This window comes from Acinonyx jubatus, chromosome C1 (assembly GCF_027475565.1).
Source record: "Acinonyx jubatus isolate Ajub_Pintada_27869175 chromosome C1, VMU_Ajub_asm_v1.0, whole genome shotgun sequence".
NCBI classification, from domain to species: Eukaryota; Metazoa; Chordata; class Mammalia; order Carnivora; family Felidae; genus Acinonyx; species Acinonyx jubatus.
Genome location: NC_069381.1, coordinates 124647411 through 124662744, shown reverse-complemented (window position 1 = coordinate 124662744; position 15334 = coordinate 124647411). Strand labels below are relative to the sequence as shown.

The window sequence follows — 15334 nt, the reverse complement described above, 5'->3', positions numbered from 1 at the left end:
CAGCATTTGAGAGATGAGATCAGAAGAGCAGACTTGCAAGCTTCTGAGTGGCTCAGTCAGTTGAGCGTCCGACTTCGGCTTAGGTCATGATCTCATGGTTGGTGGTTTGAGCCCCACATCGGTTCTGTGCTGACCGCTCAGAGCCTGGAGCCTCTTCAGATTCTGTGTCTCCCTTTCTCTCTGCCCCTCCCCCACTTGCACTCTGCCTCTTTCTGCCTCTCAAAAATGAATAAACGTTTAAAAAAAAAAAAAAAAGAGCAGACCTGAGGATCACCTAGGTGGCTCAGTCAGTTAAGCATCTGACTTCAGCTCAGGTCTTGATCCCATGATTCATGAGTTTGAGCCCTGCATTGGGCTCTCTAATGTCAGCACAGAGCCTGGTTCAGATCCTGTCTTCTCTCTCTCCCTCTCTCTCCCTCTCTCTCTCTCTCTTTCGCAAAAATAAACTTTTTTTTCTTTTAAAGAGCAGGCTTGAAGTGGGGAGACAAGGTGCATTATTTTTCTATTGTTGCCTTAACAAATTACCACAAACTTAGCAGCTGAAAGCAACAGACATGTATTGTCTCACAGTCCTGTAAGTCAGAAATCTGAGATGGCTCTACTGGTTTCTCTGCTCTGGAATTTGTAAGACTGAATTCAAGGTGTCGCCTGGATGGACTCTTAACTGATAGTCTGGGAAGACTCCATTTCCATGTTCATTTGGGTTGTTGACAGAATTTAGTTCCTTGTGATTATAGGACTTGGATTTTCTTGCTAGCTGGAAGAGGGGGGGCATCCTTAGCTTCTAGAGGCTTCTTTCTAGTTGTAACACATGGGTTCTACATCTCAAGGCCAGCAGTGGTATGTCAAATCCTTCTCATGCTTGGAATTGCTTCCTTTCTTAAAGTCAGCTGATGAATAACCTTAATTATATCTGCAAAGTCCCTTTACAACATTACCTAGATGAGTGATGGACTGAATACCAGAGACAAGAATCCTAGAGAAAGGTTGTTAAAGATACTGCCTTCTACACAAGTTAAAAGACTACTATGGTAGAGCTAGGGGGAAAGATGAAGGCTTTTTTTTTAAGATTTTATTTTTAAGTAATCTCTACACCCAACATGGGGCTCAAACTTACAGTCCCGAGAGTTGCATTCTCTACTGACTGAGCCAGCCTGGCACCCCTGAACACTTTTATTAAGTAAGGCAGGAACAATGGGAATGGAGGAAGGAGGATGAAGAGAGGTGTTAACAGGTAGATCTAGACACTTTGGTCACTGGTCAGAGAGAGGAAGAGAGGGAAGGCTTCAGGGAAATGGACTTCGCAGAGACATGAAAATGAAGCCTGTGCACCTGCAGAGGAGTGCACTTTGGGCAAGCTTGCCGGTTCTTGTGGAGAACGCTGGCAAGTCTCAGTGACTTGGAGGAACTGTCTCTCTCTGAAAGCAAGTGTCAAAGATGGGGCTGCACAGCAGCACTGATTGGAAATCTGTATGAGGAGCAGGTAGACACTGGATGCCTTGACCTCCCCCTGTCCTACCAGTTTACTTTCTAGAGAAACTGAACCAGAGACACACCAGCCTTGGAAACACCAAGCTTAGTGGAGATAAAGGGAGAGGCATTATATTGAAAACCGGCACTCCCCAGACCTCTTTCTTCACTTCCAGAATTCTAGGAGGCATATTTTACTTCCTAGCAGAAAATTAGATGATTCTTCTATGAAAAAATGGAATGGCCTTAGAATAAAGACAAATAGATACTGATTTTAAGCAGTGGCCATATCTCCAGCCAGATTATCCTGCATTGACTTCCACCAGTGCACAGGACCCGTCCAAACTCAGAGTTTACACTTAGCTTTTGAATAGCTCAGTCTTAATTGTGAATGAAGCCAAGACCACCAGCCACTGCTTCTGAGTTCCCATTTGTCAGAGGTAGGCCTGCCTTTCTGGGAGCCCTGTTAGGTTTAGGATGCCACCTATTTATTTTGACCCCCAAAGCAGCTCAGCAACCCAGAACCCGGCACCGTTTTCACTGTTGAGGGCCACTTCCCAACATACTTCTATTGCAAAACTTGCCATCCGCCACTGCCATCCCCATCTGGGAATTACTAATCAGTAGACAACGTTCGCCTTTCCCTGTTTTTCAAAACTGAGATTTACCATAATCCTTTTGAGAGGTGGTATACTTACATCAACTTCCTAGCAAACCTCAGTGGAAAATTAAATGTTGGTAACTCACAACTATGTTTGAAAAGCTGCCAACTTCCTGCTTTGGGGTTGATTGATCTATTTCTTGTGGTTTCCAGAATTTTGTGCTTAAATCTCTTGTAGGAAAGGTTATTTTTAGTTCTTAAATCTCTGAATAGATTTCTCAGCATCTTTTAAATTTACTGAATTAGGATTCTAAGCTTTTAAACATTGAATAATACCTGAGGCAAGGCTTAATATCCCCTTGCCCCTCAAAGCTAGGAAGTGTTTGAGTTCATTAGAATCCACTGAAATACTTTAGTGAAAGTGCTTTTGTCAAGGAGATAAAATGGTTAAAGAATTGGGGGATGGAGGAACCTGGGAAGTTTCAAAACCAAAAGGACAAGTTAGAGAATTCTAAAAGAATTCACTTTGGTTCTTTTTTCTTTTGCTTTAAAAACAACACACCAGTAGAAATGGAAATATATGAAAAGAGAGTCACTCTTACTTTTAATAGGAGAAATGTAAATTTAAAGCCAAAATGAGATAAATATCACCATTAGCAGAGATGTTTTTAATGGACATATTTGTTGGTGGGGTTTTGGGTTGATGGCGGGGTTTGGAGCTGATGGCCAAGAAAGAATTCTTGAAGACGTCTTTGATGCAAAAAAAGACTTTTGGTGGGGCTCCTGGGTGGCTCAGTCAGTTGAGCGTCCGACTTCGGCTCAGGTCATGATCTTGCGGTTTGTGGGTTCGAGCTCCGCATCGGACCCTGTGCTGACAGCTCAGAGCCTGGAGCCTGTTTCAGAATCTTTGTTCCCCTCTCTCTCCATCCCACCCCTGCTTATGCTCTGTCTCTCTCTGTCTTTCAAAAATGAATAAACATAAACAAAAATTAAAAAAAAAAAAAAGACTTTTGGTGCAAAAAGGTGACAGGGCCTGTGGGCACAAAGAGCTGCACTGGGGTTGTGACCGGCAGCTCATTATATACCCCCAGGTTGGGAGGGGGTTATAGACAATGTAAGACTCCAAGGAATTTTGGAGGCAAGGTTTCCAGGACCTTTAGGGGCGAACTGCAATTATGAAAATGCCATTTATTACTGTTTAGTAAAACCTCAGTCATGAGACCCTTCAGATGTATATCAGGGGCCATAAGCTTGGAGTATGATTGCCAGCGTATATCTTGGCGGAGTTGAGATAAAGGAAGTTTCCAAAGGAATTTTTATATGTTAAAGTAGACTTACAGGATCCTGGGGGCAGGATAATGTTAGGCCTAGACTCCCTTTTGCCCCTAGCAAAGTGGCATCACTGAGGCAGCTGAGCCCCTAGAGGGACTCTGCCTATTTCAAGGACTTGTAGGCAGTAAGGGAATTTAATTTTTCATTTGGCTTTGTTTCCCACATTGCCATGGCAAGCACATAAACCCCTTGATCTAATATCACCCCTAATATCTTGAGGAGGGTGATATTAGAGCTTTTCTTGCAGTTTACTAAGTTATCCGTAAACTGAAGGAGACTCCTGTCCTGCATGACTGTGACCTCTGTCTGTCAACCATTTGCTCTTTCCTTTCCCCTTTCTTGGGCAGCCAGCAGTGTCTGAGGAACATCACACATATCCCACCAGGTGGGGGGTGGGGCATTGCTGTTAGTCTGTACTTTGCCCTCAGCTTGCCCCACACTCCCTCATCATTGTGCTAGTGTAAGTGTGAGGAAACAGGCACTTTCCTGCATTGACAGTGGACTTGTATATTGGTTGGTACAAACCCAAAGGAGAGAGCAATGTGTCAAAATCTGTCCACATTTAAAGCACCCAAGACCTTTGACCCAGCAATTCTGCTTCTGAGAACTTATTCTACATGTATGTAATGTGTAGGGATATTATAACATTGTGATAACAGAGCCTAGAACAACCTAAGTGCCATTAATCAGAAGTTGGTTAGACATATTGTTTATTCAAATAATGCAGTAACATGCAGTCATCAAAGAAATAGGGCAACCCTTGTGTACTGATATGGAAAGAGCTTGGAGATATATGTGTAGGCAAAAAAAGCAAGGTAAAGGTTAGTGTGCTACCATTTGTTTTTAAAAGTAAAAAGCGTAATGAGGACTGCTAATGAGCACAGGTTTCTTCTGGGGGTGATGAAATGTTCTGGAATTAGTGGTGCTGGTTGGACCACCTTGTAAGTATACTAAAATGAACTGAATTGTACACTTTAAAATGGTAACTTTTATGGTATGTGAGTTATATGCCAATAAAAATACAGAGATCATAAAAGGTATAACCTATGCGCAGAAAAAAAAAATCTCTCCAAAAGAAATTGGTCACGGAGATAGCTTTGGGGGAGGAGATGGGACTGGAAGGTAAGCTTACTCTTCACCATAAGCACCATTGCATGCCTTTTGAGTTTTGATATATGTGCAGGTATCATCTAGTCAAAACATTAATAGCTTATCAAAACAAGAAAATCTGTTGATTTTTAAATCTACTTTAACATAAAAGCAAATTTCTAAGATTTTACCTAATATTGCGCCATTCCATTGTGATTTAACTTTTATTGTCAAGTTAGCAAACTAGGAAGTACTTGGAAATATGAAGACATTCATGTTCAAACTAATTAAAAAGGAAAAAAAAAGCTACAAAAGTGTAAACTGCCAGAGAAAGTGGGCCATGCTAATTAGAAGGAATTAATTGGGTAATTGCATTTTACCTACTTAAATTCCCCCGTCACCTTTAATTGGAATAACTTTCCTCTTTACTTCCAGTCCCTAAATCATTGTGTGGTATTGATAGTGTTGTGTAATAAGGTTCTGAATCCCACATCAAGAGTGGCTTTATTTCAGTGGAAGATTCCATAAACTCTGTATGGCTGACAATAATGGAAACAACCTTGGGATTATAGAAGTTGTTATTGAACCTGGTTAACTAAAAAGAGAATCTCTTTACCCGAATATGCTGATACACCATTATAAATGATTGAGGTGATTTGAGGGACCTTGAAGAAAAGGCCAAAAGGGAGGTAAAAATGCAGTGAGAGATTATCCGCACAGCTCAACAAGGTATTTACTCAAGGATGTCAGTTGTGCATGTATTTGATCACTTCTTATTCCTACACCCACTCCTCTTATCCCCTAAGTGAAAATTGGTCCAAAGGATATTGAGTGACTCTGAATGTCTTAGAAAAATAAATCTTAAGAAACTAATTTGGAACAGAGGTGTCTTTCCCACACGTGGAGACCAATGTTAGCATAGAAAATTCTATGCCCTAATTTTAGTATTAGCACAATAAAGACCCCATCTTGCTTTCTCTCCTATTGCTTTTACAAAGAGTAACGTGATCATGAAATAGAGAAACTCAGAAGAGAGAGGAAATCTACTCACCATGTAATTGTTTTAGATACATTAGCAAAGAAGATGTTGCTGTAGCCTCACTGGACAAGGTCAAGAATGATGGGGGCCATGTTCGTCTGATCACAAAGGAGTCCAGGCCACAGGACCCTTCTACAGAGTAAGGTTTCATTGACTAATAGGACATAATAGTACCGTGTGTACTCGTTTAAATTTGTGTATGCATATTTGTAATAATACTTTATCCTGATGTGGCCACCTTACCGGTTAGAAAAAGCTTTCCCAATATTTCACAACAGGTAGCTCCTCCACCCTCGTAACAACCCTATGAGGAATAGGATGTCCTCACCTTAGAAATTAGAAGGATCCTGAGACCAGGTGGACCAAGTGACCTGCCCAAAGCCATTAGATGCTAGGAGACCCGAGGTCTAATCTGGGCTCTGCTTCCCAGTCATGAGCTTTTTCTATCACAAAGAGTTTTTCTTTTAACACTTCTAACAAACAGTCCTGAAAAAAAGGCAAGCAGCTGTTGTAATTCCATGTAGGACTTTTCAGCATAATTGAGTAATGTACCTTTTCCTTTTATCTTAACAAATTTTTAAAAATTATAATTAATAAATTGAGTGCATGTCCTGTGTCATTTCTAACTTTGAATCAAATCAAATAAGAGTTTACCTGGAGGAGGCACATATTTAGCAAGTCTAATGTTGATAGTTCCTGTCAACACCATTAGCTTCTTGGCTCTGTCACTTTACGGATGTGACTGTTTCCGGTAGGCCCACAGGGGCTCCCCGAGAGTGTCGTGGAAGCCTTCATAATGGTCTCTGTGTCCTAGTGAGGTGTGTGGCCCAACACATGTAGAGTACAGTAGCCCCAACTCCAAGTGGGGTTTTACATTAGCCCGTCCTTTCCCAGATTGAAGAAGCATTTTTAACTCCTCATTTTCCAACTTCTCCAGATGTTTCAAAGTCTGGTTGTTTAACTTGAAGATATATAAACTCCCAAGAGAGGCAGCATATTTATATTCAAATGAATTTTTTTAACACATCATTCTTTCCTTCATTTGGCATGGAGCATTGAGTGCTGACTATGGCTGTTTCATTTCCACACTCAGTCACAGAATCCATGAGTCCTACATTTACTGGTTATCAGTATTGAAACTTTAAAGGCTGTTACATGAAGTAGTGACTATTTAGACGAGTGTACGTGTTCATTACTTAGTCAATGTTTTGTTCACTTCCAGAAAGTTCCTTGATGATGGAGTCTCTGTCCCATTTCTAAATCCCTGCATAGCCCAAGCTGATCTCACTGTGAAGCCTTCTATATCCAAAGGCTATCTGCAAGCTGTGGATAATGCAGGAAATCCGCTTTGCCTTCGCTGTCAGCAACCCACCTGCCAAACTAAGCAAGAGTGCAAAGTGAACGCTTGGGAGTCACGGTTTTGCTCTCTGAAATGTCAGGAAGAGTTTTGGATTCGATCTAATAACAATTACCTGCGAGCCAAAGTATTTGAAATTGAACACGGTGTGTGTCAGCTATGTAACCTAAATGCACAAGAACTCTTTCTACGTCTGAGAGATGCTCCCAAAAGTCAGAGGAAGACTCTACTGGATATTACCTGGATCTCAAAGCTCCCATTAGAACAGGTAAATTATAATCCTTTGGCAGAGAGAAGGCAGCATTGTATTGAGTGATGAATATTGATTCATTTTCTTTTTTTCAACTTTATAATACAGCAGCTTTTGAAAATACGCACGCAAAAGTAGAGAGAATAATCAACCCGTATACCCATTACCCACCTTGAACAGTTATCAACATTTTGCCTTCATCTGTCCCTCACCTCAGTTCTTTTTTTCTCCTGGAATTATTAAAAAAAATTTTTTTTTAATGTTTCTATTTATTTTTGAGACAGAGACAGAGCATGAGCAGGGGAGGGGCAGAGAGAGAGACACAGAATCTGAAGCAGGCTCCAGGCTTTGAGCTGTCAGCACAGAGCCTGACGTGGGGCTCGAACCCACAAACTGCGAGTTCATGACCTGAGCCGAAGTCCGACGCTCAACCAACTGAGCCACCCAGGCACTCCCCCCTTTTAAATTTTTTTTTAATGTTTATATTTATTTTTGAGACAGAGAGAGAAAGCATGAGCAGGGGAGGGGCAGAGAGAGTCTCCTGGACAACAAATTCCAGACAACATTTCATTTCCTCTTTTATTTTTTTTTTAAGTGATCTCTGTGTCCATGGTGAGGCTTGAACTCATGACCCTGAGATCAAGTCACATGCTCTACTGACTGAGCTAGCCAGGTGCCCCTCATTTCCTCTTTAAATCCTTTCATTATGTATCTCCCACAGAGACTTTCTCCCTCCCCCCTTCTTTCTTTCTTATTTTTTTTTTTAATTTTTTTTTTCAACGTTTATTTATTTTTGGGACAGAGAGACAGAGCATGAACGGGGGAGGGGCAGAGAGAGAGGGAGACACAGAATCGGAAACAGGCTCCAGGCTCTGAGCCATCAGCCCAGAGCCCGACGCGGGGCTCGAACTCACGGACCGCGAGATCGTGACCTGGCTGAAGTCGGAGCTTAACCGACTGCGCCACCCAGGCACCCCTCTTTCTGTCTGTCTTAAATATAATCCCATACCTGGGTACCTGGGTGCTCAGTCGGTTGAGTGTCTGACTCTTGATTTCAGCTCAGGTTATGGTCCCGGGGTCGTGGGACCAAGCCCCACATCGGGTTTTGTGCTGAGCATGGAGCCTGCTTGGGATTCATTCATTCATTCTCTCTCTTTCTCTCTCTCTGTCTCTGTCTCTCTCCACCACCACCCCCCCACCGCTGCCCCCTCCTGCCTCTTCCCTGATCATACTCTCAATAAATTCATACATAAATTTTAAAAATTCCCATACCCCACTACCCATTATTACACCAACAGTTATGATTCCTTCATTTTAAGTCCAGGCTTGGTTTCCCAGATTGTCTCAAAAATGTCTTTTTGCAGTTGCTTTGTTCAAATTAGGATCAAAATATGACCCACACATTGTATTTGTTCATTATGCCTCTTATGCTCCATTTAATCTATATCACCCCATCCCATTTTTACACCATTGATTGTTCAAGAAACTGGATCATTTGCCTGTAGGATTTCCTACATTATGGGTTTGTCTTCCTGTATCCTCATGGTATTATTTGACATGTTTCTCTATCCCCCTGATTCCAGAATTATAGTTATAAGATATAGCAGCTTAATTAGATTCTGATTAAATTATACTGGGGAGAGATCTTAACAGAGGATACATTCCATGGAGAAGTACCTATGGTCTGGTTGTCACTTTTCATGATGTTAGTATTGAATGACCAGGGGCAAACAGATAGCCCCCAAAATATAGTTCATTACAATGAGAAGAAAACATTTATGTTCATTCCACTGTAAAATGTAATTTTAGCAGAACAGTTTATGAAAAAAATATTCTTAGAAAACAATCATCAATATTCACTTTTATTTCCAAATCTCAGCTGGTTTCTAATGTGATCTAATCAGCCCTAAGTTTCAAACTAGAGCAAAATGTGTAATTTTGTAGTGTGCTTAATTTTAAAAAATCACTCCTGAGCCATTCTGTGCCCACTAAAATATTGGATAAATTTCTGCCAGTTGGTCAAATCACACATTTTTATTTATTTTGTATCACCAAATTATGACAGAATTAATTAATTAAGCATTTCTGCAAAAATGAATGACCATGACTTTGAGAGCTAGGGAATTACTTCCTTCATGATACCCAGAGTTCCTGAAATATCCTTTTGTCTAATTGGTGAGGCACACACTGCACCCACCCCAGGGGTGTCAGCCAGACTGCAGTCACTGTCTGCTGCCTCAGAGTGGAGGCTTCCAGAAGACACACAATGAGAAGACTCAGGACATCTTGAAAACAGCCTGTCCGGGACTGTGGAAGTAACATAGTCTACTTCTAAAACAAAAGTGCTCCCAGGCGCAGCAGCACCATAGGGTTCATACTGGGGAGGGCCAGTCAGAGAGGGAGTGATTGTTTTAAGAGTTCAGTCTAGGATGTTGAAGACTGACTCCAAGTGATTTGTTTGCCAGGGCATTACTAGGAGGAATACAGAACCACATCTGGATTCAAGAGTCTGTCAGAAGAGAGACTATTCAGAGTAAAAGAATTGGTTACAAAGAGCAGACAAAATGGATTTTTTTCCTAAGAATGAGTCATTTGCTTGATGCACAAGATGGCCATGTCTAACTGCTTCTAACAGTGCCGGCCTCTGCTAGACAGAGGTTACTGCTCCTGCTTGCTGCCTCTTGGGGCTCCTTTTGGGCTGGGCACTGGGGGTCAGTGTTCCTCTGCCTCCACATGTCAGACAAGCTTCCTTAAAAGTACTTGAGACATAGGTTCCCAGGGCCGGCAGCATGAAGCTGATTTTAATGTTGTCCTTGTCCAAAACCATGGAAATAAAAACAATCTTTGCATTCATCTTTATCATATTTAAAAAAACTACAATTCTGTGAGCTGGTTTTCCTACCTCAGGTAGAATGTTAAAATACATCTTAATGTAGGTCATCACCAATAATATATAAAGTGTGTATGTGTGAGTTGGCCTAAATACTGCTGCTTTAAGTGGACATCTTAGTTTATTCCAGATATGCAAGTGATAGAGGTCTGTTGTAGAAACTTTGTCCCAGTCCATGTTAATTTTTACAAGTTCCCAGATGAATGGCAAAAAGGTTCCGGGTGATAGCCATTAATATTAAACTCTCACTATGACAGGAACAAATGAACTTGGGTCAGTGATTAAAGATTATGTGACTCAATAATATTCAGAAGTTTTTGATTTCCAATGTGTCCTTATTCTTTTCACAGTTTTGTTTTATTGACTATATAAACTAGCTCACAGGTGCAGAAGCAAGTAATTTTTCCCAATCTGTCAGGAGTTGTGGTATTTTATACTTGTTTGTAATTTTTTCAAAATGGGTTAGGTAAGGGAAAAAGAACTTTTTCAGAAATGTATTTTATTGCTTTCAAATTGCTAACCTAGAGGCTTTTTCCTATTCACAATAAAAGCTATAAAAAGCCATCCTAATGTATTTTTCACTGTGATTTTGCTGTGTAAACATGATTGCACAAGGCAAAACCAACCGTTCCCACAGTGTATGTTGAAAAGTGCTGATCTTCTGTTCTCATTGTAGCTTAATGAAATGATAAGAAACCCAGGAGAAGGGCATTTCTGGCAGGTGGACCACATCAAGCCCGTGTCCGGTGGTGGAGGACAGTGCTCCCTGGACAACCTGCAGACCCTCTGCACAGTCTGTCACAAAGAGGTAGGTGAAGCTCTGCACACCTGTTTGACTTCATCCTGGAACATCAGATGGAGAATCGGGTACACAGTCCTGTGGAAGGTCATATGGAGGAATCTGTATCCCTTGTCTGGGACCCGAGATGCACTTATCCCTTTCATCACCTGAGTTTCCTCTTGAGACCTATGTAGGTTCTCTGTCACAGATAGAAGCTTCTTCCCTTGTAATTCATTCTAGGACAGAAAATTGTCACCACTGCCTAGAAGAAAATAAATATAACTTAACACAGTCTCTAAGAGACCCAGACCATCAACCAAAAGTTTGGTGAATTGGGGCAGCAACATATATTTGCATTCGCAGCTAAGGATGTCCCGAAATGTCAGAGAACATTAATAAATTATCTCTAGGGCCAACCCAGCTCAACATGCAAACATTATACTCCTGGCCCAAGTGTAAAACCTGTTCACCTTGGCACCTCTCTGAGCAATTACCTGTTGCTTAAAACAGGAGGGAAAAATATAACAGTTGTATTTAATAACTAGGATGAATTTTTAACAGGCAGTCTAGCAAAAGGATCTGATTAAAATTTTCTTGGAAGCATACATTCCACATGCAACTTTGTATCCAACTTTTTTTCTACTTATGGCAAGATTTAAGCATTTGCCCACATCCGTGATGAGCATTCATAATGCCTGTCCTCCAAAAAGGCTAACATCACTCTGTTGGGTACATGTCTACTGAACTCGATTTAGCTGTGCCCATACTGGTGAACTTGGAAGTTCATTCTTCTGTTTACACACTGATCTTTACATTTTGAGGTTGTTCCTTCAGATAGATTCTGAAATGTAAAATCACTGAGTCCAGTGTTTGGATATTTCTGAGACATAGGAATTTATTTCCAAGCCGTTTTCCAAAGGAGAGTGCTCCGTTATGCTCCTCCCGCCCTGTTGGTGGAGGCAGTGCTCACGTAACTGCACTCGTCGGGGCGTACGTGGTGGGAAAAGAATGGTCTTGTGGACCAAAGACACTGATGTTTTTAAAAATGCTGATCAATTGTATTTACACTCCAGAAAACTGTTCAGATCCTTTGCCAGTGTTCATAATGTATAAGCACTTTCTTAGCTTTCTTTTAATATTTTAGATTCCTCCATTCCTTCACAAATATAATTTTTACATAAATAGCATCTTGTAAGCAGGGTTGTTTTATTTTCATCTCTTAACCCTTTCTTCTCTCCCCACCCCTTCCACCTGGATAACTTCACACATACGTGAGCCTCATCTGGGGGAAAAGTCATCGGATTTACTTCTCAGCTGTGAAAATTATTAGCTCATTCAAGAGTTATGCGATCACTTTTTTTAGATTCTCGTGAAAAATTTTATTTGTGGGAATAGCAGGAGAATCTAGTTCTGATCTACGTCATTTTGTTTTTCTGCACTGGCTTGGGGTTGGGAGTGGCTTCTGAGCCCATAGAATAGGAAACAGGCCTTGAATGACTGCACCGTGAGAAACTATAGGAGGCCTTCTAGATGGTCTCCCTTGGGTGAGGAGAACCAGGGCCTCCTGTAGTCCCCAAATGAGGTATTCACAGTCTCAATGGGGAGTAAAGCATCTGATCCTAAGTGAACCCAGGACCTTGGGGCACGTACCAGAGCTACTGTGGTCCTCTGCTAGTGCGTGTGTTGATAATGTAGATTCTTCCAGAATAACGAAATGCAAAGAATTTTTGAGTTTCTGAGGCCAGTACTTTTTTCCTAACAAGTGTACACTTGTATTTTTTTTTAACTTTTAGAGAACTGCCAGACAAGCTAAGGAAAGAAGCCAGGGGAGAAGACAATCTCTAGCATCAAAGCATGGATCAGATATCACAAGATTTTTGGTAAAGAAATGAAGTAGAAAAATTTTTCAATGGATGACAAATGGTTTGCATGTGGAGGAATTTAACACGCAAAGTTTTGTCATGTTTCTCATTTAAAGAGTGAAAATTTTCAGAGCAAAACTCAAGAATTCAACTTTCCTTTTCATATTATATGCTTTTAGTGTTTGCTACCTTCTGAGAGTACTTAACACAAACTGAGATACAATAATAAATATTTCTGTGGCCTTGATTTCATGCAGACTCTCAATTATGTTTCAGGAAGGTTTTGTTAAGCTTTCATTTCCCCCTACAGTACTTTAATCATGGTATTATGTCTAGATTGTATTTGAAAAATATACTCTCAATTACTTGAAAAATGCTGCTGGATTAGTGTTGGCTCCGAACTGCTGTGTGTATAAATGGAACATTGGGAAACTGTAAGGGAAATTTCGGAGGCAGATCATTCAGGAATTCTGGGTCAAGCATGAGCATCCTGGTTAGCATGCAAGAGAGACCCTTGTTCACTACTGCCTCCAAAATGGGCTTGGGGTACACATTTGGAGTGTTGCCCTGTTTGTTGTATTTCTTAGCTAATTGTCTTTATTGAAAAGATGCTTCTGAGAAAAAGTTAATTGGACCTATGGTGTTGGTAGACAAATGAGGTAATTTTTAAAAACATTTAAAAACTTGAAAACATAAAATGTAAAATTCCACTTAAACTAACTGAAAAATGAAGTTTAAATTAATGCATAAAACTAGGCTTACTATCAAAGCACCCTTTGTCTCCTGGTTATCATTTTGTTTTTAAAATCCTATCTTATTAAAAGTATATTCATGGTACCTCTTTTAAAAGGAATGAGGATAAAACACTTCATTCGAAAGCATGATCAGATGGAGATATAAGTTTCAAAAATACAGTGGGGGCTCAGTCGGTAAAGCATCGGGCTCTTGACTGTGGCTCAGGTCATGATCTCAGGTTTCGTGGGTTCAAGCTCCATGTCAGGCTTCTCGCTGGCAGTGCAGAGCCTGCTTGGGATTCTTTCTCTCTCCCTGTCTGCCCCTCCCCCACTCACACGCACATGCTTCATCTCTCTCTCTCTCTCTCTCTCTCTCAAATAAATGAACTTTAAAAAAATACTATGGTGGGGCACCTAGGTGACTCAGTTAAATGTCTGACCAGCTCATGGTCACGATCTCACAGTTCTCAGGTTCGAGCCCCGCATCAGCCTCTGTGCTGACAGCTCAGAGCCTGGAGCCTGCTTCAGATTCTGTGTCTCCCTCTCTCTCTGCCCCTTCCCCACTCATGTGCTCTCTCTCAAAAATAAACATTAAAAATGGTTTTTAATAAAAAAATACAATGGTAATATTAACATGTAATTGATATTCAAAAATAAAAGCATGATAACAAAAATAAAACCAGGCTACAATCCTGCAAAATATCAAAACCATGAAAGAGTTAGAACTATACAAAATCCAGGTCCAAAGAAGAATATATTCTTGAAAGGCCCATTTATACATACTGTTTGGATGTAAACTTCATTTATTTATATTTTTAAACTTCATTTATTTGAGCACTTTACTGCTTTAATTAGTAGCTGGTGTTTTACGAATGTAGAGGACTTGTTTTTAGAAAGACTATACAAACATGAATTATCCTTCCAGAGTTGTTATTAAATTTATAACTATTTCATTGCATGAGATCAAATAGCGTTTATTTTATAAATTGGGTCGGGCTTTCTTTTGCCTCCTTTCTGCTTTGCTGGTCAGGCTCTTTGCAGTTTTCTGCCTCATTGCCAGGGTAACCTAGGATTCCTCACGGTTGAGAGCTGAGAAACCGGCAGGCTGCTTTTCCTCCAGCATGGGGTGTTTGCAAGTGAGACTTAGGTCTAAGTAGGTCAGATGTCAGTGGAGCTTGCTCTTTAGATTAAACTGAGGTGGCAGTTCTAGGAACAAAGTTCTCAGATGTAGGAAATGTATGACGGTTTGAAATGAAATGACCCATGAAGATGGTCTCTCTTTGCAGATTTCTAAATCCCAACCAAACAAAAATGCTTATAAGAACATCAAAAAGAATAAAATACTTAGGAACACATTTAACTAAGGAGGTGAAAGATCTGTCCACTAAAACTACCAAACTGATGAAAAAACTGGAAAGGATACAAATGGAAAAATACTACATATTTGTGGACCAGAAGAATTTATATTCTAAAAAGGTCCATACTACCAGAAGAAATCTATAGATGTGGTGCAGTCCCTATCAAAATTCCAGTGGCATCTTTCAGAGAAATAGAAAAATTTTTTCTAAAATTTGTATGGAACCACAAAAGACCCCCAAATAGGCAAAGCAACCTTGAGAAAGAACAAAAAAGCCAGAGGCATCAGGCTTCCTGATTGCAAACAAGTCTGTAGCAATCAAAACATTATGGTATTGCCATAAAAACAAACCCTAGATCAATGGAAGAGCACAGTCCAGAAATAAATTCATCCAGAGATATTCAACTGACTTTCAACAAACAAGCCAAGAAAATATGGTGGAAAAAAGAGGGTCTCTTCAATAAATGGTGATGGGAAAACTGGACCCCCCACTTTATACCATACACACAAGTCAACTCAAAATCAATTAAAGACTTGAAAGTTAAGACCTAAGACAATAAAACCTCTCTAAG

The 15334-nt window shown here is 40.5% G+C and overlaps 2 protein-coding genes and 1 long non-coding RNA gene across 10 annotated transcripts in view; 1 reads left to right on the top strand and 2 right to left on the bottom strand.

Annotated features, from left to right (window-relative positions):
• ZRANB3 (zinc finger RANBP2-type containing 3) overlaps positions 1-12918 on the top strand; it is a 306588-nt gene extending 293670 nt beyond the window's left edge. For all 8 annotated transcript variants that reach the window (XM_053214960.1, XM_027055893.2, XM_027055892.2 and 5 more), the window contains 4 exons: positions 5560-5670; positions 6754-7156; positions 10705-10836; positions 12603-12918. In XM_053214960.1, coding sequence (XP_053070935.1) covers positions 5560-5670; positions 6754-7156; positions 10705-10836; positions 12603-12701 — 745 coding nt within the window. In that variant the 3' untranslated portion in view covers positions 12702-12918. The remainder of the gene's footprint in view (positions 1-5559; positions 5671-6753; positions 7157-10704; positions 10837-12602) is intronic.
• Positions 4254-6760, bottom strand: LOC128314013 (uncharacterized). The gene is made up of 3 exons (XR_008295298.1): positions 6186-6760; positions 5860-6017; positions 4254-5663 (listed from the first exon to the last, which is right to left on the bottom strand). It is a non-coding gene; the product is annotated as an uncharacterized LOC128314013 (long non-coding RNA).
• Positions 7921-15334, bottom strand: part of RAB3GAP1 (RAB3 GTPase activating protein catalytic subunit 1) — a 151467-nt gene continuing 144053 nt past the window's right edge. The window contains exon 26 of the mRNA XM_015073021.3: positions 7921-11071. The gene's annotated coding sequence lies outside the window, so the exon portion shown is untranslated. The remainder of the gene's footprint in view (positions 11072-15334) is intronic.